The sequence below is a fragment of the Ursus maritimus genome, unplaced genomic scaffold, assembly GCF_017311325.1.
Source record: "Ursus maritimus isolate PB19 unplaced genomic scaffold, ASM1731132v1 scaffold_9, whole genome shotgun sequence".
NCBI classification, from domain to species: domain Eukaryota; kingdom Metazoa; phylum Chordata; class Mammalia; order Carnivora; family Ursidae; genus Ursus; species Ursus maritimus.
This window is the reverse complement of record NW_024427107.1, coordinates 28,851,810-28,875,234: the sequence shown is the minus strand read 5'-3', so window position 1 is coordinate 28,875,234 and position 23,425 is coordinate 28,851,810. Positions and strand designations below refer to the sequence as shown.

General features: G+C 36.0%; 1 protein-coding gene across 2 annotated transcripts in view; it reads right to left on the bottom strand.

Moving 5' to 3' along the window:
- Window positions 1-23,425, bottom strand: part of ZBTB10 (zinc finger and BTB domain containing 10) — a 39,244-nt gene that overhangs the window by 9,803 nt on the left and 6,016 nt on the right. For both annotated transcript variants that reach the window (XM_008689085.2, XM_040625809.1), the window contains exons 2-3: window positions 15,248-16,133; window positions 2,804-2,902 (exon numbers count right to left, since the gene is read on the bottom strand). In XM_008689085.2, coding sequence (XP_008687307.1) covers window positions 2,804-2,902; window positions 15,248-16,133 — 985 coding nt within the window. The remainder of the gene's footprint in view (window positions 1-2,803; window positions 2,903-15,247; window positions 16,134-23,425) is intronic.

Sequence of the window (23,425 nt, the reverse complement as noted above, 5' to 3'; positions counted from 1 at the left end):
TGTGGGGGGGGGGCAGGGGATGGAAATTAGGATGGGGGTGGTAGCCTGTGAACATGAATCTATCAATTTCAGCTTAACATTTGTAAATAAAGTTTGAGCTTTGACTCATAGTTCTTGATCAAATCAGTGCAAAAAAGTAAGCTCTGAGAGCAAGGATTGTGACTGTTTTACTCACCTTTGTATTTCTTATGTCCAAAGCATACAATCCTTCAATTATTTGTTGAATAAATGTATCTAGCATGACTTGATCAAAATACTTGCAAAACTAATGTCAGAAATGTTAGATATGTTAATATCCTCAAGTTAATATTTTCATTAGATGTAAGAACAGCATACCCCTAAAATAATTTATAGGGGCACCTGGGTGGCTCAGTTGGTTAAGCGTCTGCATTCAGCTCTCAGGCTCCCTGCTCAGTGGGGAGTCTGCTTCTCCCTCACCCTCTGCCCTTCTCCCAACTCATGCTTGCTCACTCTCAAATAAAAAAAACCTTTAAAAAAATTTACAAATTGATAACCTAAAATTCAGAATTAGAAGTTAATACTTGAAATTCCATGTTTCAAAAAATATATTTTATAAACCGATAACCTAAGATTCAGAATTAGAAGTTCTTAATACTTGAAATTCCATGTTTCTCTAAATAACCTATAGTAAAGATTAATAAAAAGCATCCACAATAACAGACAGGAGACACCATAATACAAAATGACAATTCAAATTAAGAAAACCTCACCCCAAACTTCTTTCCTCTGGCCAAATTCCTATAACCAGTAGAGGTTACTTATAGAAGTATATGAGCAGCTTGACAAAGGTATTGCTTTTGTAATTCAATCACTGAAAGATCATTAAGGTCATTCAAGATCTACTTCAAAATTGTGCTCACTGCTCAATAATATCCTTCAGGGTACATTTTTCCATAATGGCGAACTAAGAAGAAAGCAGTGTTCCTTTGAAGTGAAAATCAGAAGACAAAGGCTGATCTCTGGTGCAAAAACAAAAATGGATCAAAATGTCCCCTGAAGAGAAATGACTCTAAATCAAGAGTACTTTTTGAAAAGGAGATGAATTATATGGACCATTCTCCACTGAAAATGTTCATGTGCAGAAATGAGAATTTTACATATAAATTCACATACACTGTCAAGTAGGCCCACTCTTCAACCAGATTTCTAAACCAAATATAAAATACCTTGTACTATTAGTGATTTTTTGTATTAAGGAAAAAGTCTTTAAGTTCAACCCATATGATCTGTAAATGGCTCATTTCAAAACTTTTTATAAATTCAACAGCTGGGAGAAACCAACTTAAGGCAACTTCTTTTCTTCAAAATTACGTGGCTTAACTTTGGTCAGTGCATACTATATTCAGAAGCCTCTGAAAGCTTTATGTGAAGAGTACCCCTAGCTGTTGCCCTCCCCATAAGTTTTAAAGAATTCCAAAGGTACGAGAAGTTGAATCAATGAACATCTATATCCCTTTGTGTACCTTTGTACAAATAGTTTTGCCACATGTGCTTTCTCTCCATGAATACACATACGCACCCTTTATGTATTATTTGAAAACTTGCCCATCATTGCTTCACCCCTCAATGTAGCACGGATCTTCTAGAACTTTCTCCTACATAACCACAGTACCTTTATCACATCCAAGAAATTTAAAATTGTCTTATCATTTATCCATACTATACATTCAAATTCCCAACTGTTCCCCAAATGCCCCTTTAGTTATTTTAGAACCCTATGTCATCAAGAGTGACAATGCATTTAGTTGGTTTGCTTGAATCTAGTGGTTCCTCTGCTTGTTTTTCATGGCATTAACATTTTAAAATCCAGACTAGCTGGATTTGTGTAGACCAGTCTCGTATTCTCCCCCCTCATGATTTGATTTGGGTTAAACATTTTGACAAGAATATTACATAGGTAATGTTGTGTGCTGGCTAGTGCATTGGTAAGAGGCATGGTTATTTCTGCTTCTTTTAATTATAAAGCAATCTTTTCCTCTTTGTAACTGAAGTAATCTGTGAGATGATACGGAGACCATGTGAATATGCTATTTCAACAACCTTTTGCCCAATCATTTTGAGATAAGCCCATCAACAGTGGCTTAACATCCACGGATGATCTTGAATTATTTCCTGTGGGGTATTTTTTCAATTGTCATTATTTATTAGCTTGGCATTCCTCTCTAAAGAAAGCTTTTTTCCCTTCCTAATTTATTTATATTCATGTTGTTCTCTGAAGTATTTATGGATTCTGTGCCTCTATGTATAGGATACCCCCCCAAAGTACAACTGATAAAAACATTACTATTTAGAATTAACATTTCCTATCACCATTCCTATCACCGTTACCAAACATACTATTATTTTACATCAACGCTAATTAAAATACATTAATCAACCATTTGGATAATTACCATTTTCATTATATATATGTGTATATATATACACATATATATACACACACACACACACACACATTATATATATATATACACACATATATACATTATACACACACACACACTAGCAGGAAGCCACCAGCTCTATTAACTTAATTACTTGATTTTTAAGAATTTGAAAAGCTTTAAATAAATGGCTCCCCTGAACAATAATAAACACCCATTCATTTGTATTTACCAAGCTGCAAAAGGCGTATCAGAAGCCGATTCAAAGTATTTACATATAACACTCTCCTTTAAGGAAAAGAAACCTCAATAGGTCCTTAAACATATACACAAACACTTCCCAATCTTCAAATCCTCTTAAACACACTCTTACTAAAATAAAATCCTACTGTACCTACCAGCATCACCTCCATCCTGACTGGAGCCGGCTTCAGCCAATAAATTTGTATTCACATTCCTATCACAATCTGGCCCTGAGAGTAGAGCACCATCCAGATCTGAAAAGGAGATGTAGAATTATCTGTTATTTACAACCACACTATAGCCATCACCAACCACTCCTCCCTTCTTGGTACTGTTTCTTATGCAGATTAAAGAGGAAAATATCTGCAAATTATAATATCTACTATGTGCTTAATGCTATTAAGGCACAAAATCATAAGACATGGTTTTCAACCACAAGAACAAGTGCACACTCAATAGGAAGAACAGTGTATTGGACAGGAATAAGCTTTAAGAGGCAGGTGGATTAGGTTACTGGCTATGTGAGCATGTGCCTCAGTTTCCTCATATGCTTCCAACCAGATCATAGATTTGATACAGAAATTAAATTAGATAATGCAAGTGTTACAAATTATGGTGTTTGGCACCCAATGACAGCTGCTGTCAGTACTAAGTACTAGATGTGTAAAACGTAACTGTTCCTGTATTGATTCGGAAGTGAAAAAGACCAATTAAAGGTAGAATAGTAAAAGAAGAGTTCAGAGGAGAGTTAATTCCTTATGGAAACGATGTGGAGAAGCAGCCTAACAGAAGATATACTAATGAGATGAATGCTTTTGGTTCCACTCTGTTAATTTCTTTTAAATCTGTTCCATCCCTTCCGTTTCTCTACCACTGCCTTAATTCAGGTACCTGTCACTGTTCTCTTGGGTTAGTTAGTGAATTACTGAAATAATTTCTTGGTCTCCTTGCTTCAAAATACAATTCTCATACTTCTATTCATAATGCCAGAGAGATTTTCCTAAAACGTTTAAGTCCTAAGTTGCTCCCTTAACTTAAAATCTTCAATGGTTCAACCGAGCTTTTATAGGTTTATGTTCAAACTCCTTAGTTTAGAATACAGGGTCCTAATATTCCGGTTCCTACTAGTGAACTTAGCACCATCCCACTGGTACTATCTACTCTCCCAAATTAAAAGTATCTGAAAACAGGGGCTCCTGGTTGGCTCAGTCAGTTAGCGTCTGCCTTCAACTCGGTCATGATCCCAGGGTCTTGGAACCAAGTCCCAAGTTGGGCTCCCTGCTCCTTGGGGAGTCTGCTTCTCCCTCTGCCCCTCCTCCACTAGTCTCTCAATCTGTCTCTCAAATAAATAAAATCTTAAAAAAAAAAAGTATTTGAAGACATTTTTAAAATGCCACTTTTTATGGACAATCTGTCCTCTGTCATTTAAGACTCATCTTTGATATCGCCATGCCATACTGCTCTGGCTTACCAACACTCAAGAGGGGGAAAAGAAAAAAAAAAAAAGAAAAAAAAAAGAAAACAAACACAAAACTCCTCTTTACATAAGCAGGTTCTTGGTTCAAAAAAATTGATGGTGGGCAAATAAAACGTGGTACATTTATAGAACAGAATACCACCCAATAATGGTTCTAGTGCACTTATAAAACCCCAAATTACTGAAGATTTGGCACTTATGTTCTAAGAGGCCAGTAGGATTACATAATTGCATAATGAGGAAGAGAAAGACTAGTATAAAATGATCCTCAAGCAGAAGTAGTCAGGTCACATAGAGCACTGCAGGCCATGGTAACGATTTTGGCCTTTAACAGCAGTAAAAGGATTTTTAAATAAGGCATTAATCCCATTTACCTTTTAAAAAGACTGTTCCTGGTACTGTATGAATGAATTAAAGGAAGGTAAAAGGAGACACAGGGAGACTAGTTAGGAAGCTGTTTTAGAAATCCAGACGAGAAGCGACTTGACTTGGTTGATGGCAGTAGCAAATGAAGGAAAGCCGTTTGTGGAAGAACCACCACCAGTGCTTGATGAGACTGAATATGGGAGAGGCAGCGTTCAAGGCAACGAGGGATGTTTCCATCCTATACAAAGCGCAGTTAGGGATCTCTGGAAGAGGACCAGTTTGGGACCAGTTTTGGGTAGTTGTGAAGATACTGTGACAGGTCCTAAGAAAGAGGTGGTTTAACATGTTTAGAGTGGGAACAGTGGGTTAAATGGGTAAACTCTAGATACTGCCTGGGACCAACTGTCAGCTCTGCCACACCCCAGCAGGTTATCCCGCTTCTCTAATGTAGTGGTTCTCAAAATGTAGTTCCCACATCAGCAGCAGGGGCGTTACCCAGGAACTCGCTAGAAATGTAAAATTTTAAGCCCCATCCCAACCTACTGAATCAGATATTGTGGAGGTGGGGCCCAGAAATCTGCATTTTATGAAGTCCTCTAGGTGATTCTGATGCTTACTAAAGATTGAGAACTGTTTTATTTATAAAAGTAGAGAAATTACCAGGAAAAGACCTATGCATTTTCATTTATTATATCCAAGGGCATATGAGATAACAAACGGAAAGTGCTTAGCTCTTTGCCTGGCATATAACAATCAAAATTTTAACTATTTTTTTTTTCATTTAAGCTCCTAAGTGGAGAAATTAGCACCAAAGGCTATACAAATACGATGCTTAAGCTGGTGATAAAAATGAGCTGTCAGAATATGTGTGGTAAGTAAGGCCATGGAAGTAAACAGATGGGACCATGAGGAAAAAACTATGACCAGTATGTTGAGGAAACCTACAATTTAATAAACTAGAAAATGATACAGATTTTAGGAAAAGAGTTATTTCAAGAATGAATCCACCGTGAAAATGCTGCCAAAAATTTAAGATAAGGACTGAAACGTACATTACTTTCATTCAACAAATACTGAACACCTAGGAAGTCACTGGTGGTCTTAGAGTAGGTGACACCAGTAGATCAGTGGGGCAAGGAGAAAAAGAGTGGCCTGCATTGTGAATGGAAGATGATGAATTATGATATATAATACAATTTGAGAAATTTGGTTGCAAAAGAGAAGAGGGAGACATAGAGTAAGAGTTTATTTAAAAGTTGAAAGTAATGAACATTTAAATGCTGAAATGAATTCACTAAGAAAGGGAGAAGTTGAAAGTATTAAAGAAATTCAAAGAGAAGGATTCTGGAATCCTGAAGCAAATTTTTGGATATTTAGAAGAGACAGCAAAGACAATCAACATACAAAGAGAAGTCTGAAGACAGGTACTTAAGGACATCCATCTATCAGCTTTTATTTTCTCTGTAATACTGAATAGTAAAAAAGTGAGATTATTGCCTAGAATAAATGCGCTGGAAGTCAGGAGAATGAACAAGTACTTCACGTGGAGAAGAGCAACAGTAAACAGACTCCTTTACCTGTCCCGTGAGAAGTGGGATACTAGTTAGGTTTCATTTTCCCAGCATTCATCACAATGCATGACAAAACATTTTTTGTTTTAAGATTTTCTTTATTTGAGAGAGACAGATAGGGGGAGGGAGAGCACAAAGGGAGGGAGAAATAGACTCCCCGCTTAGCAGAGGGCCCGACTGGGGCCTTGATCCCAGGACCCCGAGATCATGACCTGGGCCAAAGGCAGATGCTTACACTTAACCAACTGAGCCACCCAGGCACCCTGACAAAACTTTTTTCAAGTAAAGTGCTGTTAAATGTTGGTTTGAATAGTCTGCTCTCTGTACCTCTATTACTAGTTTAGTTTAATTAATGGTATTTAAAGAATAATTTCTCAGTTTTCTGCTGTATAGTGACACTAAAACATAACCACAAACTGGAAATGATTAACTGAAATTTAGTGGCTTTATTTTCCTATGAAAAGCTGAATGTATTTCAAAAGTAAATTTAAATCAATGTTCAAACAACTGTACTAGTTTTTCCGATATCTGTTTTAAAAAAGTCATTATTCCGTGGGCCCCCGAGCGGCTCAGTTGGTTAAGCATCTGCCTTTGGCTCAGGCCATGATCTTGGAGTGCCAGGATTGAGCCCTGCATCAAGCTCCTGCTTCTCCCTCTGCCTCATCAGGTTTGTGCTTTCTTGCTTGCTCTCTCAAATAAAATCTTAAAAAAAAAAAAAAAGAAAAAGAAAAAGTCATTATTCTGGAGTGTACAGTATGTCCAGAGGGCACTTCTTAAAATTCTGCCAAGTGGGTTTGTAAATACAGGCAGGGTGTTTCTATTTATGTAACATTCTATAGTGATTTGTTAAAGGCTTCCTCAGCTAGTTCTTAAAATAGACATTTCCTGTCTCCTATCCTACCGCTTAAGAATTAGAATTTAATTTGTGATCTTTAATCCTACACTAAGCACAGAACACCTCAACCTGAAAGCTTAACAGATGACAAATATATTCTTCCTGTGTACGGTGTTTCTTCTCAAAAACAAAACCATAACTAAGCTACAGATACCAAAACTCTTTTATTACTTGGTTCTTGATATCAAAAACCAATCTCAGAATAGGTGAGCTCTTCCAGGTTGACCATAAGCTTTCATAAATAACACACGTAAATCAGGATCAATTCATCCTATCACTGCTGTACCTTATTTGAAATCAGCCAAACTGCCTAGCAACTCATTTCTAATCAGTTGATGTTAAGTGGGATAGACGTGAGGCAACCAACCATACACGTGAAACAGAAATGAATTTTGCTTCACTAGGAAGTGAAAGCAGTTAACTCTGGTCATCTTTTCCTCCAAATTATAGGATTAAAAAATAAGCTCTACTATACTTGCTTTTTGACATTTGTGACCTTCCTATGGATATCCTTTCATTTCATTTAAACTTGCTAAATAAACAAAAATAAAGACTACACTCCGGGCTAAATCAACATTTACTTTACTTACTTCTTTATTTAATAAAACAATTTCCAAATCTAAAGTGTACCTAGGTATCAGCTATTGTCCTTTATAGTTAGTATTTTTTGTCTATCCTTGAAAGCAATCTTCTCTTCAGGTTCATTTTAAAATAATTCTGATTAACCATGTTTTGCATGTTTTTAAGAAAGATATTCATGGATTAAAAAATCAGATTAACAAGCAATGGAAAGAAAATGAGATTAAAAAGAATGATAGTAAATGTTTCTACTCAAAATTTTAACAACTTCATTTTTCCCACATAAAAAAGGTAGCCATGTTTGCCTTCTTCACAAAGTTGCTATGAAAAGTGACATAAGTAAGTGAACATACTGAGTAAAATGTAAAGTGGAATATAAATCTGGTGTCATTAAGTGAGGTTAATCTTGGTGCCTGTGGTTGCAAGTTTCTCTGGGACCACAGAAGGTTAGCAGTGCTTCCAAATCATCTGGTTAGGGAACAGTACAGCACCCACTTCAAGTGCTAAACAAAAGTTGGGAAGGTTTCCCTGACCACTTTCTTTTGTTCTCAAAATTCCAACCATGAGGCAGGTGTAAACTTATATTTTCCTAAAAGACAAATATTCTTAAGAAGAATAAAACGAGAGAAGACATCAGAAATCAAGGTTTTAGAAATAACTTCGTTGTACAAAGACTCAGATCTTTCCCCACTTTCATTTTCACATAAATACATATCAACATCAAGTTTCTCTTCTCTGAATACTTTCAGAACTATTTTGTTTTTTCATGAACAGGTATAATTTTTCTTCTTTATTCACTGTGATCGTGTTTTTTCCTACTTTTCACTGGAATAAATTCACTTACAAATTTATTATATAAAGCACCCTTGACAGTTCCTATAGTAGCCTAGACTCAAAATACAGTAGTTTCCATTCACACCCCACTGACTCACGTGACTGCCCCATCTCAGACGAAGCTGTTTCTTCTTTGCACTACTCAAACAAGGCTGTTATTTCTGCTCTCACTAGTCCTTAAAAGGTCTACCCAGATCACTCCCCACTCCAATCCATGAACACCCTCCAAATGTTTGTCCTAAAGGCAAATATAAACAGACCTAATCTCTACTTTAAAACCTCCCACTGCCTCAGTATGATAAATAAAATTCGTAAATTTACCAGGTAGAACAAAGAGAAATCACAACCTGGCTCTAACCTATCTACCCAACTTCATTTTCTATTCTTTCACCTACTTACCCTGAGTTCTTGCCACCTTGTAGTCAGTGAATGTCCTTCTCCCTCTCCTGGCAAACTTCTACACACGATCCAATTCTTATTACTACTGCCTTCTCTATATAGCTTTCTCCAAGTCTTCTGAGCAGTTAGGAACCTCCTACTGCACCCCCTGCCATACTTATTATTGTAACATTTGTCACACCAAACAGGTACGTTTCTACCCCGCAGCAATCCCACTATGAACAAGTTCCAGGTAAAGGATTCCTCAATCTTGACATCAACGCCATCTGGCAAGATGCTTACGTTTTTGGGTATTTAAATAAAAATTTAATTACCAAATTCCCTATTATGATGTGGTAAGCTAGTCTGGTATGCCAGGAAAGTAATATTCGGTTATAACATAACTTTTCTGGAGAGAAAACTATGAATGAAGACTTAAGACCATTTGGCCACCCCAGAATATTAAGACTACGTCAGAAATCAAAATTTCAGTTTTATACATCTCTCAGGGATTGACACTTAAAGAGTTTATTTAGACAACTTGATACTCTGAGCAGACAGAACTCACAAAAATGCTTCTGTAACTGATCTACAAGGCTTCTTCAACACCTGGTCTGGCCACACAGATTCTGTCTCTTTAGGGTTTCTAACTTGTAGGTAATAAAAAGTACCGTCATCTCAAATATGGCAGATAGGGAAGGAAAGAACACTAAGCAGAGGAAAAGAAAAGGGAAAAAAAGATGGCAGAATATTCCTACTACTTATTGTCATCCTCTTAAGATTAAACATTGGGAGATTCTTATGTATTAGTATATTTTATAGCCCATGAACTACTGGTGGACCTTTATTTTTTTAACATGAACATCAGGCCTTCGAACTACCATTAACACCCAATTTTAATAGTTTCTGAAGAAAAGTGCCTTAACATTGTCACTTGTATTTCATCCTTCATAACATTCAACCAAAAGGATGCCTGAAGTTAGAGAACATCTGGAACCCCCTAAGATTTAAACAAACAAAACTAATCCAGATCCGTAATTCTATCTGAAATACTTAGAGGAAGATGTAGGATGCAGCAATTTTCAGATTTTAGAAAAGTAGTAACTACAATACTCCCAATGGGGTATAGAGAAGCATCCTATCATCAGAACAGTACTTCTGCAACAAAACATGAATATTCACATTTAAAGACTAAAGACATAAATCAATAGCTGGCTTGGCGGCCGAGTATTGGGTTTTGTTGCCAACATGATAAAAAGCTTTGGGTAGTTTTTACTGTTTTCAAAATGTCAGAATTACGAAATTTTTCTTTCTTCCCATTAGAGACATTATGTGGGATATACTCAAGGCTAGTTATAGTCAAATAACAAAACTGAGTCCAAAGGACGTATCGCCTTAAAGCCAAGTTCCATGGTTTTTAAACATATTTGAAATGGTTTATACAGTAATTTATATGGCATGGTCAAAATACGAGTCTCAAATGCGATGCCCAGTTTTCAAAATTGTAAAAATTTTATCATTTAGAAAGCATTTTAAGATTCGGCAACATCTGAAAGTAAGGTCAGATATCAACTGTATCAAAAACACAGAAGAGCAGAAATGCTGGTTAGTAGATAGCTCTAAAGAGTTCACTATAAATAGAATAATTCATTACTTCAAATATGATTCATTAGAGTATCTTAAAGATATTTAGCCTGAGCATTCTCTTCTCAAGGTTGTCTTTACTCAAATCATGTGCTTTTTAAGCAAAAGGCAAATATACAAATTCAAACTGTAAAGGTTTGAAACCTGATTTCAACTCTACTTATAAGGATTAATAAAAACATAAATTTTTTTTTGAAGATTGTATTTATTTATTAGACAGAGAGAGAGAGACAGCCAGCGGGAGAGGGAACACAAGCAGGGGGAGTGTGAGAGAAAGAAGCAGGCTCCCAGCGGAGGAGCCTGATGTGGGGCTCTATCCCAGGACCCTGCGATCAGGCCCTGAGCGGAAGGCAGACGCTTAACAACTGAGCCACCCAGGCGCCCCACATACAAATGTTTTAATACTGTTTTCCCCAGAAGGAGAGATGAAAGAAAGGAACTTTCAGATTTAAAAGAACTCTATAAATTATATTCTGCTCATGTAAAATCCCCTTGCATCTGAATATATATATATGACATTAAGAAAAAAAATCATCTATACAGAATTACATCAGCTTGTATTAAAGATTAAAAAAACCTAATTACATAATCTGCTTCATTTACTAGAAAAGCTTTTGAGGAAATATTATACTACATGGTATCAACTGTATAAAACCCCACTGAAAAAAATTCCTTTCAAAATTCAGTACCAGAGAAGTTTGTCATCTTCCAGAACTGGCACGTTTCCTCCTTTTGAGAGGCTGCTTAGTATCTTAGAGCCAATTAAAAACTTAATTAGGGCAACTATATTAACACTCTTGATTAGCACACTTTACTTCTTTATTGCTGTATTTTATTTGTTTTGCTGATGTTTCTTGTCAGTCATTTCAAAAATGTTCAAAACGAAGTATGCATGCATAAATTAAATGTATGTATATATATGCAGAGCAGTTATTTACAATGGGTGCAACCTGCTAGTGTGACTGAAATAACAGAAAAATCTAGATACAGAAAATCATGTTCCTTATAATCCTGGAGCATCAAAAGATCAGCAATAAGATTAACATGTGACTAGCTCTGATTAAAAGCAATAGCCATGTGTGAAGTGTGACCACACTCTGTAAAACAATATAGGTATTACGTTTACTCCTACAATTTAATTTCTAATCTCAGATTTTTATATACTTTATTTGGCTGAAATTTGTTTTCTGGTTGTGAATCAGCAAGACAAGGACCTGAAATTTTTATATTACCAAAGCAACTCATTAATGACACCTTTTTTCCTATTTTATTACCTGGAATTTATTTTTCTCCTGACCGTTTTAATTATCCCATAAACTCCAATAAAACAGTAAAAAGGACAGAAGTTTCTAACCTTTCCTAATTTCTACTTTCAAGTATCCTCATATGCCAAAAATGATTTGCAGCAAACTGCAGAAGCGAATCAAATAATGGATACACTAGTTTAAAAAAAAAAATCTAAATAAAATCCCTGATATTTCTGGTTGTACCTTCTTAGCTTCATATCTTACAACACTTCTCTATGAGGCATCCGAACACAAACTTCAACAGTATGTGGCAAGAAGATATTTAGAGCTGTGGTTTACAGGCTATAGGCTTAAGAGTCTGGGGAAGTCATAGTTCTTAAAGGGATCCACATGTCCAAATATGCCAAGCATCGCTCACAGACCATAAAATAATTTACTATGACTTTTCAGATACTTATGTACAGAACTTCAAATTCATTTAAAGGCATTTCACTGAACATTTTCAGTATTTTCTCAGTAAATGGAAATCAAAGTATAACTAATGATGGTGCAGTTCATAAAAAGGTTTGAGGTTTTAAAAGGGACCGGATTTTTTTTCAAAGACTCAGTCTACCAGTTCATTAATTGCAAGGTTTTAATGTGAGACGGTCTTAAACATGAAACCTGCCTCTATTTTTACTGGCTGAATGACCTTGAGACAGGCCTTAACCTTGATAAACACAGACCCACTATGTTCTATATTGGTCAGAATTTGCCTCCCAAGTTGTAGTTAATTCTGCACACCAAAATTTCTGGGTGAAAAAAAAAAATAGGTCTATGACTCTAAGAAAGATGGTAAAAGGAGCTTAGAATTCACAAGGAATTCACTTAGTTTAATAAATTATAATATCTGAAGGGTTGGTTATCAGATAGATTAGAGAGGTTAGAGGTTAGGCTCAGATTATACTACTAAAATGGCAGAATCACGAAGTTAAAAACAATGAATTTTGGCTCAATATAAAGTAACTTCTTTTCTGATTTTAAATAATCTCAAGTCTCCCAATTTTAAGGGGATCTATAATGACCATGACAGTTGTGCTCTTGTCAGTTAATTTTCATAATAATTCCTTAAAGTAAGTACCACACTTTAAAGATGAGGAAACTTAAAACAGGAGTTTAATTGAATTTGGTCATGGTCACACAGTAGGTAGGTACAGAGCTCATTTTCAAATCATGACTCAATTTAAGCTCTTTCCTCTTCGTCAGTGGATCTCAACCTTCGCTCACAGTATAATCACCTACAGAACTTAAAAAATTCCAACCAGGCAACATCCCAGAACCAATTAACTCAATCCCTACTGGAAAGACCCAAGCATCATGGTCTGCAAAGTTCCAAGTGATGTCAATATGCAGCCAAGAAAGATTAAGACCCACTGCTCTATAACAAGGGTTTACAATAAAGCTTTACTGAAGCATACCCATAATCATCTGTGTATACTTACTGTCTGTGACCGCTTTCATGCTACAATGGTAGAGTTAAGTAACTGACTTTATGACCAGCAAAGCCAAAAATATTTGTTGTTTGGTCCTTTACAGTAAAAATTTGCCAAACCCTTGCTCTATATCATATTATTTCCTAATCATAATATTCTTGTAAGACCCCCATTTCCTGCCATTCAGTGAGGTTGGATTTAGAGGCACTGAGAAGTTGCAAAAAGTTTAACAGCTGGAATATCAATGATTTATTTTATCAACGATAAAATCAAATGTCAGTTAACAAAGTTCAGACACCAAAATGATACCTGTCACTTAATACAATTTTTTTTTAAGATGTAAGAGACAAATTGAAAGCATATTAGACTACCAAAAATTTATGATACACCTATTCCATTGATACAAACTCAGCTGAGGGGGTGCTTGCCAAAATACCTAGTAATGTTATTTTTTAAAGTATGCATTGTGGAGGCGCCTGGGTGGCTTAGTCAGTTAAGCGGCTGCCTTTGGCTCAAGTCATGATCTCAGAGTCCTAGGATCCAGCCCCATGTCAGGCTCCCTGCTCAGTGGGGAGCCTGCTTCTCCTTCTCCCCCTGCCTGCTGCTCCCTCTGCTTGTGCTCTGTCAAATAAATAAAAAGTGTGTGTGTGTGTGTGTGTGTGTTTTTTAAAACAAGTTTGTAACGTATGCACTGTGGTTCAATAGTAGTGCTTTTCTTTGAATCACTCCAATTATATGTGGCTTTAAGAATGGGGTTAGATCTGATTAGTTTTGCCAATTACTACCCCAAAAACCTGCTTATGTCTTAAACTGCTGTGTGTGTGTGTTTGTGTTTTAAAGAACACCATAGGGTTCCCATCATACTATTAAAGGATTAATCACTGCAGCAGAAGACAACGTACCTCATTTTTGAGAATTGTTTCAAGGTCTTCTATATTCAAAATTAAGCCAAAATAAAGTGATGCAAAGAAAATCCACCCTTAATACTTCAAAGAAACTGCTTCTGAGATTTAATTATTAAACCGTCCACAAGTATGAGGGAAAAGATCAGTAAATCATATTCATTACACAGATATGTTGATTTTCACCTAAATAAATCTGAAAACCAATGAAAACTAAATCCACACCTAAAAAGCCAGAGAAACCATCTCATAGGATTACTATAGCATTCTGCCCTTTAGAACTAAAAACAATGATTCTTTCTAACAAAGTACTCCGTCCCCAGATGACCATCGTGATGTAAATCAGACACTGAATAGCTGCAGAGCTTTGAGGCAGCAAAACAAACATTAAATCATATATGAGAGGGTAGACATACACCTCAGGTCTGGGGTCTGCATAGGAAAACCTCAAATCCACAGGGCTGCTTCTTCAAATATAATTAAGCCAGGCAAAGGCAATTAAAGTTTCAAATCTTTCTGTTTATACACTCTAACAATGGTCCCCACACCCACTAAAACCCATAAAAAAAAAAAAGTCCATGGTACAAATGTGATATGCTAAAATTTTGTATATATAGTGAGGAGAAAGGTCTCAGAGTCCTCTCTCTTAAATGAATGAGAATGAAAATGAGGGGACAGTGGGACAAATTTAAAACATTTCAGCTTCTGGAAGATGGTTAAGAATATAATAGTAGCTCTAAACAAATTGGAATAATCCCACTGTCATTTGCAAAATTTTAAAAAACACTTAAATGTTTAATTACCCAAAAAAACCTGGGAATAAGAAAATGTTAATTAGGTCTCAAAAATGTTCTGAAATGACAAACTGATTATATATCACAACAAAGATACTAACTAAGATTACATTACCTTTTACCTTTTCCAATATTGCGTGCAAAAAAAAGTGATCTGAGGCTAAAGATCAAAGAACTATAAATGAAGAGTCCACACACCCCATAGTAATATAAACAATACCTGATTACTAACACAAACTTTGAGAAACTCATACGCATGTGGAAAGATATACCAAAATTATATTGAGTAATTTTCTCTCTTCCATTATAAACACTCAAATTTAGTATCTGTGTATTACTTTTACAGTTTAATAAACACTTTAAAAATATACTTCAAGATTATATCCAACCATAATTAATTAGAATGAAAACTGAGATACCTTTGTATATAAAATATTTACCTGGTTCTTCCTTGATGAATGACATATCTTCTTCTGGATAGGCAACAGGTGGCTGCATCACTGAGCAATCTTCTAAGTTTGTTTCATTAGGTGGTATATTATAAATAAATCTCTTTGTAGTTTGGTTTTTCCTCCTTGTTTTGCCAGTCTCTTGAATTCCCTGGGAGCCCATATTATTCCAAATAAACACTTTTGTTTGACCTTGAGATTCATTTTCAGCCAATTCAGGTGAACCATCCTGGACCCAACTACTGTCATTCATTTGGTAGTTTTCTATTTGGCCCTCGTCGACATTACAACCATCATTTTCAATTTTTACATTACTTGCCAAATTGGTAAGATTCCGTGTTGCCCAAAAACTGGCAATTTTTTGATCCCGTGATGAAGATAGACCATCTCTATTAACTGGTTTTCTATTATTATAGTCCACCACTACAGACTCTGGAGCTTCTGATTTAATGCTTATATTTAAGGCATCTTTAATGAAATTTCGGCAAGTTTGAACAACTTCACTCATTTGAAGGTAGCTGGCCACTGTCATCACTTCAATGGCATTTTGGCTTGTGAGCACCAGGTTACCAGAATACAAGAAGTCCAAGATGACTGAAAAACCTTGAACTGCAGCAATATCTAAATGGGTAGTATTGTTTTGGTTAGGGCTTTCTTTGTTTGAAAAGCAATATAAAGTCTTAAAGAAACGGCTGCCTGCAACCAGGATGTTCTTATGAGCTTTAAAGATTTTTCCGCTCACCACAATGCTGACATCGCAAAGAATACCTTTCTTTCTTTGTTCATTTAGTTGTCGAAGAAGTTGATAGCAGTAAGAGTTCTCATTTGGCCTACTATTAAAGTCACAGTACCCCTCCTCTGGTGGTATTTCTGTCTCCTGTAATTGGATGGAAAACATTAATATTAAATTTTATTTACTTCTTAAAAATCCCCAAATGAAGGAACATATCATCAATTTAACTTTTTAAAAAGCGCTAATCAAATACACTAATTTGTTAGGAATCATGATATATTTTGAGACTGTAGTGTTCACAATCCCAAATATTGAGAGTTAAAGTGTGAAGAGCTTGGTGCAAGCCACTACTATTATTAAGAAAAGTCAAACACATGTGAATAAGGATCAGCAGGATTTCATTTAAAGAATAACATGTATCATGTATAAGCCAAGGACATGGATTAAGAATTATTTAAAATTAAAAGAGCAATTTCTTTCCTATGAAAAGAAACTTTCATATATAGGAATCAAATTAGTTTGCCTTATCTCTTTAACCAAGAGGAATGCAGCAGCCTTTCTGATTGAACTTAAAATATCCAAGTTACAATGTTGGGTATCTCATCCTACTTACTACTATTAAAAAAGGTAAATTTTAAGTCTTGGCAAACATCCAATCAAACAGTTTAGGTCAATGAAATTAATTAAATTTAACTAAAGATAAAGTTAATACCCTGATAGGAGAACGCATTTCAACTATGGGAAATGATGGATATTCCTAATCAACTTTCAAATGCCTTATCTCTTTAAGGGCATAAATAGTAAATGTAAGGTAAAATTCCTGAATGCAGAATTCTTTTATGTATTATTATTATTTTTAAAAAGTTTTTTTTTTTTTAAGTAATCTCTACACCCAATGTGGGGCTTGAACTTACAACCCAGAGACCAACAGTCACATGCTCTACCAGCTGAGCCAGCTAGGAACCCTGGAACTCTAAATTTTTAAGAGTTTATAATTTTCTTTCTTATCACTCTCACAAGTATTCATTATTAGTTCTGTTTAGTGTTACTTAAGTTATGGTAATTCCTATAAAACAGCAGCACACATTAATAATGGTTGTTAGGTAACTGAAGTAATCATTTTTTCCAATTAAGAAAGTGTTTAGATATTTCTGGTAGAAAAGATGGCTGAAAATGCTGACCTAAAACATTAAAAATTCATATTTTCTTTGGGTAAAATATTAATTTAAATAAAGGCCATTTCTGTAAAATGACACACTCATGTATGACTATATGAGCATGGGGAAAACATGGGAAGATATATACAAGATTGTAAACATGCTGGGAGAGCTGATATGCTTGGAGAAGAGAAGAGAGGAAGGTAGAATTCAAGAAAAAAATTGAAAGGTGTTGGGAACACAGTTAAGACTGCAAAAGAATTTTCATGGAAATAGTATTTTAACTGGTGGTGAGATTCTGAAACAATACCACAACTCCACTTAACCCCATATGGGTACGGCTAAATTACAAAAATATTAGGTTTAAGTCTGAGTACTGAACATAGGAGGCCATACATAAAATAATTTCAATTTCCTTGAAACTAAACCAGGTCAATGGTCCATTTAAGAATTTTTGTGTTGCTTTCAAGTATCTGAAGTCAACTGAAAGAACCAAAATATTAGAATTTCAGGCCACTTCAGTATTCCACACGGATAATGGAATAGTACAGATAACCCTGCAAATCTGGGGTACATGATTACTATAGAAGAAGCATGCATGGGAAGTAGAGATTTTTCTTTTCATTTCCAGCTGACCCTTGGCAGTCTATTACCTTCCCAGTGTCTCTCACGCATAATGCCCTTACAGTATAACACCCTACTCCCACACATTCTTGACCTATCATACAAAAAGTCTCATGCTCTAAATTAGCTGGTTTTTTTTTAACCTCCTACCAAACACCCAGTCTTCATTAAAAACTGGTATCAGCAAAGGTTTGAGGGAATTAAGCAAAACAAATTAATTCACCAGTTAAGTCCCAAATTTTTGCTTTTGAAGGTGTGGAGGGAAGGGAGATTTAAAAACAACATTGTTTTAACCTTAGACCTTGCACATAAACTAGTACATTGTGAAATTTCAAACGATTTACCAAAAGGGAATGAAAATGTGTGAATATATAAAGAACTAAACCAATACTAAAAACAATTAATGCTACAGTATAATTTTCTATAAAAGCATCATACTGTTTACTTGATGTCCCTTTTAGGAGACTATTTGAATAAGACTTTGTTACTAATTTGCTTATGCTTTCCACTCACTGAAGAAACATTCGAAGTTGAAGAACCTTCCTTTAATGCAGGCCTGAAACTAAGCTTTGCTACACATGTCATACCTGCCCAGCAAAGCTCATTTGGTTCGAAGTTCTGATGTTGCAATAACAGTATAAATACTTGGAAGAAGCAAAAATTTTAAGCAACTGATCAAAATTTGGCAGCACATCATGAAGTATTTGTGGAAGCAGTGAATTAGCTTTTGCAAATCAAAAACCCACCTAGAGTTTATGCACTGGCAGTTCAAACCTTTAAGGAGGAGGCTGTGTCTAACTGTACGGTCATCTTAGGCGATGGTCACTGTGTTCTGCATTTTCTGGGCCAGTCCCAATTTCTGAAGTTCTCAGCCATTATCAGACCAAATGTCCTGATTTTTAAAAATAACTCAGACAAAAGCCTATCCACCAAAATATTTGCCCATTCTATTTTAACACAAAATATACAAATCAAACACAACTATTCAACCACTATTTTTTTCTCTAATGTTTTACAAGAACAGTAATGTTCCTTGCTTTCATAAAAGCACCACCACCAATTTCTTTTTCACTAATGATTAGAGCACTGTGCCTTGTTTCTGTAGCACCTATTAAAAAGGCTCTTCACAATGAAGGCTTTCCAAGTCAAGAGTACGTGTACTCTCAAAGGGGAGTATTATTTGGGCACTTGGGTACATCAGAGCTTAAATAAGCACATAGCATTAAAACAAATTGCTGGTATTATTTGCTGAACTAAATAAATTAAGAAAATTTTAGTACTAAACATAAAAATCTTAAAGTAGTTCCCTAAGGAACTCATGCCCATCTCTGTCTCTGGTTCCTTACATTCTAAATGCCCACTCTGAGTATACTGGTAACATGAGTTCACTGATATATAAAAATACACTGATGAAAAGATTTAAGTATTTCTAGAACTGGTCTTTTCAGATGCTGGGAAACTTTTCTGTTCTTTTTCCCAAAATGAAAAACACAACTGAGCCCAGACATTAGTCTAAACCGGCTAAACAAGATTTTAAGAAAATGGACATTCAGGGATCAGGGACACCTGGGTGGCTCAGTGGGTTAAGCATCTGCCTTTGGCTCAGGTCATGATCCCAGGGTCCTGGGATTGAGTACCACACTGGGCTCCCTGCCCAGTGGGGAACCTGCTTCTCTCTCAGCCTGCCACTCCCCCTGCTTGTATGTGCCCATACTCTCTCTTATAAATAAAATCTTTAAAAATTTTTTTTTTAAAAAAAGGACATCAGACTTCAAAAATCAGACAATTTCTTACATCAAAGATTTGTAAATGTGGGGCACCTGGGTGGCGCAGTTGTTAAGCCTCTGCCTTTGGCTCAGGGCGTGATCCCAGGGCTCTGGGATCCAGCCCCTCCTCAGGCTCCTCCGCTGAGAGCCTGCTTCTTCCTCTCCCACTCCCCCTGCTTGTGTTCCCTCTCCCTGGCTGTGTCTCTCTGTCAAATAAATAAATAAAATCTTGAAAAAAAAAGAAAAAAAAGATTTGTAAATGTGAAAAGTCTTCTAGTTTTTTATTTGTGAAGATGCCCATAAGTAAAATTGTAATTTTAGATCTAGACGAGACCTTAGAATTAATTCTAAAATTAAGAAAATACAAAAAAGAAAATATATACATAACATGCATCTTTAAATTTACTTCCAGAGAAGCTAAAAAAATACATATTTTAACTCACAGAGGAAAAAGCTCCTAAAAGCTCGAAAAATCCTGACTTCAGTCCATTATTTAATAAGCATAAAGGGAATGCCTACTTTAGACAAGTTCTACAACTGGGGACCCAAATGAGTAAGTACAGTTCCCAACTTGAAGATCATTAGTGGGCAAGACTCTTAAGGTACTAAAGAGTGTTAACAAAGGTGTCAGCAGAGCAGAGAGGAAGTCTATCTCGTCAGGATTTTCTTGGTGGTGGTGGGGGGGGAATGCTTTTTGGAAAAAAGATCTGAGCAGAGCCTTAGAGGATGAAAAAGTGGGATGGGAGGATGAGCATTCCAAGCAAATAAAACAGCATTAAAAAGAACAAGATAGTCTTATAGCATCTCACAATTCCAGATTTTTGAAAGAACTTCAAGGTGATCCCCCAAAAGTCCAAGAAATTCAAATATGCACTTATGAACATTTTGAGGCAAGTGTCTATAGTTTCCATGAGTTATCGAGAGATTAAAATTCTCCCCACAAAATTAAAAACCACTGTTATAGGTGTCTTACAGTGATCTGATTGGATTAGAAGTTGACAGTAAGTAGGGGATTAATATCAGGGAACTAAAACTAAAGATACTGTGACCCAGGGGAAGGTACTGTTAATAATGCAACATACTTGCAAGAAACCAGGACCTTCACTAACCTAAGATGAAAATGTTAATGGGGGAGGGGTGATGAGTCAGAACCTGGAAAAATATCTGGAAGATAAAAATCAACAGAACTTGAATGATCAACTAACTATTCGTTGTGCGGGTGTTGTAGGGTCGGTCTTCAGCACTCTAGCTTGGGGAGCTAGATTATGTCACCAACTGGCCCAGAGAACGCCAAGACCACCACCCAATCTCCCCCACCCTTATGAAAGGGAAGAGTTGGAGAGAGAACTTCAGTTGCAAACAGTGAGTTCCTGTGTAGTCAATCCACAAAGGAAAAGAAAATACTATTTAGCTAAAAAATCAACAACTAGTATTCTTTCCCTACCCAGAATTATAATCCTTTCAATAAATGGATTAACAGAAAAAAGGCATTTTTGATACAAAACATCAAAGTGTAAACTGAAAGCATTAAAAGCAAAAATCTTGGGAAGCCTGGGCGGCTCAATCAGTTAAGCATCTGCCTTCCGCTCAGGTCATGGTCCCAGGGTCCTGGGATAGAGACCCACACCGGGTTCCCTGCTTGCTGGGAGTCTGCTTCCCCTTCTCCCCACTCGTGCTCTCTCTCAAAAAAATAAAATCTTAAAAAAAAAAATCTTTACTACTTTTGTTGCAGCAGCCCACTGGAACGCTATACTCAAAGTATATAAACATTCCACTTCCACAACCAAATTTTTGAAGAAAATGGAAATTTCAATTCTATAGGTCAGTGGTCAAAATTTTCAGGTGATTTTAACCTCCAGCCAGTTTTAGATACCAAAGATACGCTTTATTGCCAGCTCTCTTCTCAAAGCACACGCACTACACAGGTGTCTCTGAACAGCAAAATATCTCTTCATGATCCTCCCATTTAAAACTGCTAAATAGTTTGCCCATTTGTTAACAGAACAAAATACAATCATTTTAGCATGACAAAAGACCCTCCATAGTCTATTACCTATTCAAACCTGATTTTTCATCCTGCTCAGCAACCAAATTATCCACTTCTCAGACACATCAATTTTATTTTGTTAATGCTGCTTCCAACTGCAGTGCCTGGAACGCCCTCCCGTCCTGTTCAACACCTATTCATTTAACACAATGAAGTTCAAGAGCCAATTATACAAGCTTCTTCCAACTTTCCCAAGTAGAACTGATGACTTTCTTTAGTATTTTCACTGTAACCTGAACATACTTCTAACACAGTACCTATCATTTCATTATGCCTGTCTCTTCTTACTAGACTACAAGTTCCTTGAGGGCAGAAAAAAATGTCTGATTTGTACGTTTTATCTCCCAGTGCTTTGGATCTAATGTAAGTAAATTTAAGAGGGAGAGAAGCCAATCCGATACACTATTGAGTATAGTCCAAGACACTACTAAAAAGTCAAAAACACAAGGGAAATGAACCAGCTCAATGAATCAAACATAATAAATGTTAGAACCTATATATTATACAAAATGCTTATTTAATGGGCCAGAGGTTTGCTGGTTATTTATTTAGACCCAGCGTGGAGTCCAACAGGGGCTTTGAACTCACAACCCTGAGATCAACAGCCTGACACTTAACCTACTAAGCCGCCCAGGGGCCCCTCATCTTTAGTGAAAGTTTTTTCAGACTTTCTTTCTAAATTGTTAAAAACATAAAAAACTTTAAGCCTTATCTTTGTCAAATGCAAAGAAGGCTTGTAGACCAACTCACTTTTGCTTTAGTTGATGACCTCAACATATTCTCATTGATAATGTCAATCAGATCACTGATCTCAGTATTTACTTTCCAGAAGAATTAATGAAATTTATAGCAATACATTTGAGTGTATGTTTTAGACTTAGTAAACTGGATAGAGTTGACAGAATGTGATTTAGGCTATGAAAATTTCACAATTGGGTAGAAAGTGATCTGAACCAAGATACAGCGGTAACCACTGTTATTAAAGCAATTTTAAAGTCCTCTGGACCAAATGGTCAAATCCTGTATAAGCTAATCATTGAACTTTCCTCGATGAAAACAGTTATTACTCAAAATAAAAACTGTATGTTGCCCCTTACATCCTTATAAAGAATACAGGGATCTCTCTGAAATAGAAGGCTCAGAACAGATTCTGAGAGAGCATATTTTGACTCTCCCATGGGCAATCTTAACCAACACCCAATTAGGAGAACAGCAAACTTTTTAGGAATGTATAATTCTTTGGTCACCACGGATTTCATGAAAAAGAACTTTTCTTACTTTCAGAAAACATGAAAAAAAGTTAACGCTTAGTGATATTCTAAGATTTGGCCAACCTCCTCTCAAAAAACATCCCTCTTTAAAAAAAAAGGGGGGGGGAGTTGAGGGGAATGAAGGGTATGAACTACCCTTAGCCTCAAACTGAATTCTTGCCTGAAGTACTACAGAACTCATTTCATCATTTATAAGACAGGAGAAAGCTAAAGCAAGACATTCTTACGAAGTGGTGAAAAAATTTGCATGTATGAGAAAGTCTCAATGTTTAAAGAACTGGATGGCCAGACTCTCGGAAGGTATAAAAAGGAAAACTGGTTTATTCTCTAGAATCAGGATTGATCCCACAAGATAAAATGGTTTCCAAACTGTCAAAATTGGTAACACTGAGACACATGAGGTACTAGGCTACCAAAAAAACCCTGTTATAGTTATTTGTGATAAATATACACAATGATGCTAATAAACAATGGCTAGCATTTACGAAGTGATTATGTGCTGATATGTATACTTTCCATACACAGGGGAACTAGAAGTTGAAATCATTTGCCTGCCAAGAAAGCAGTGGAT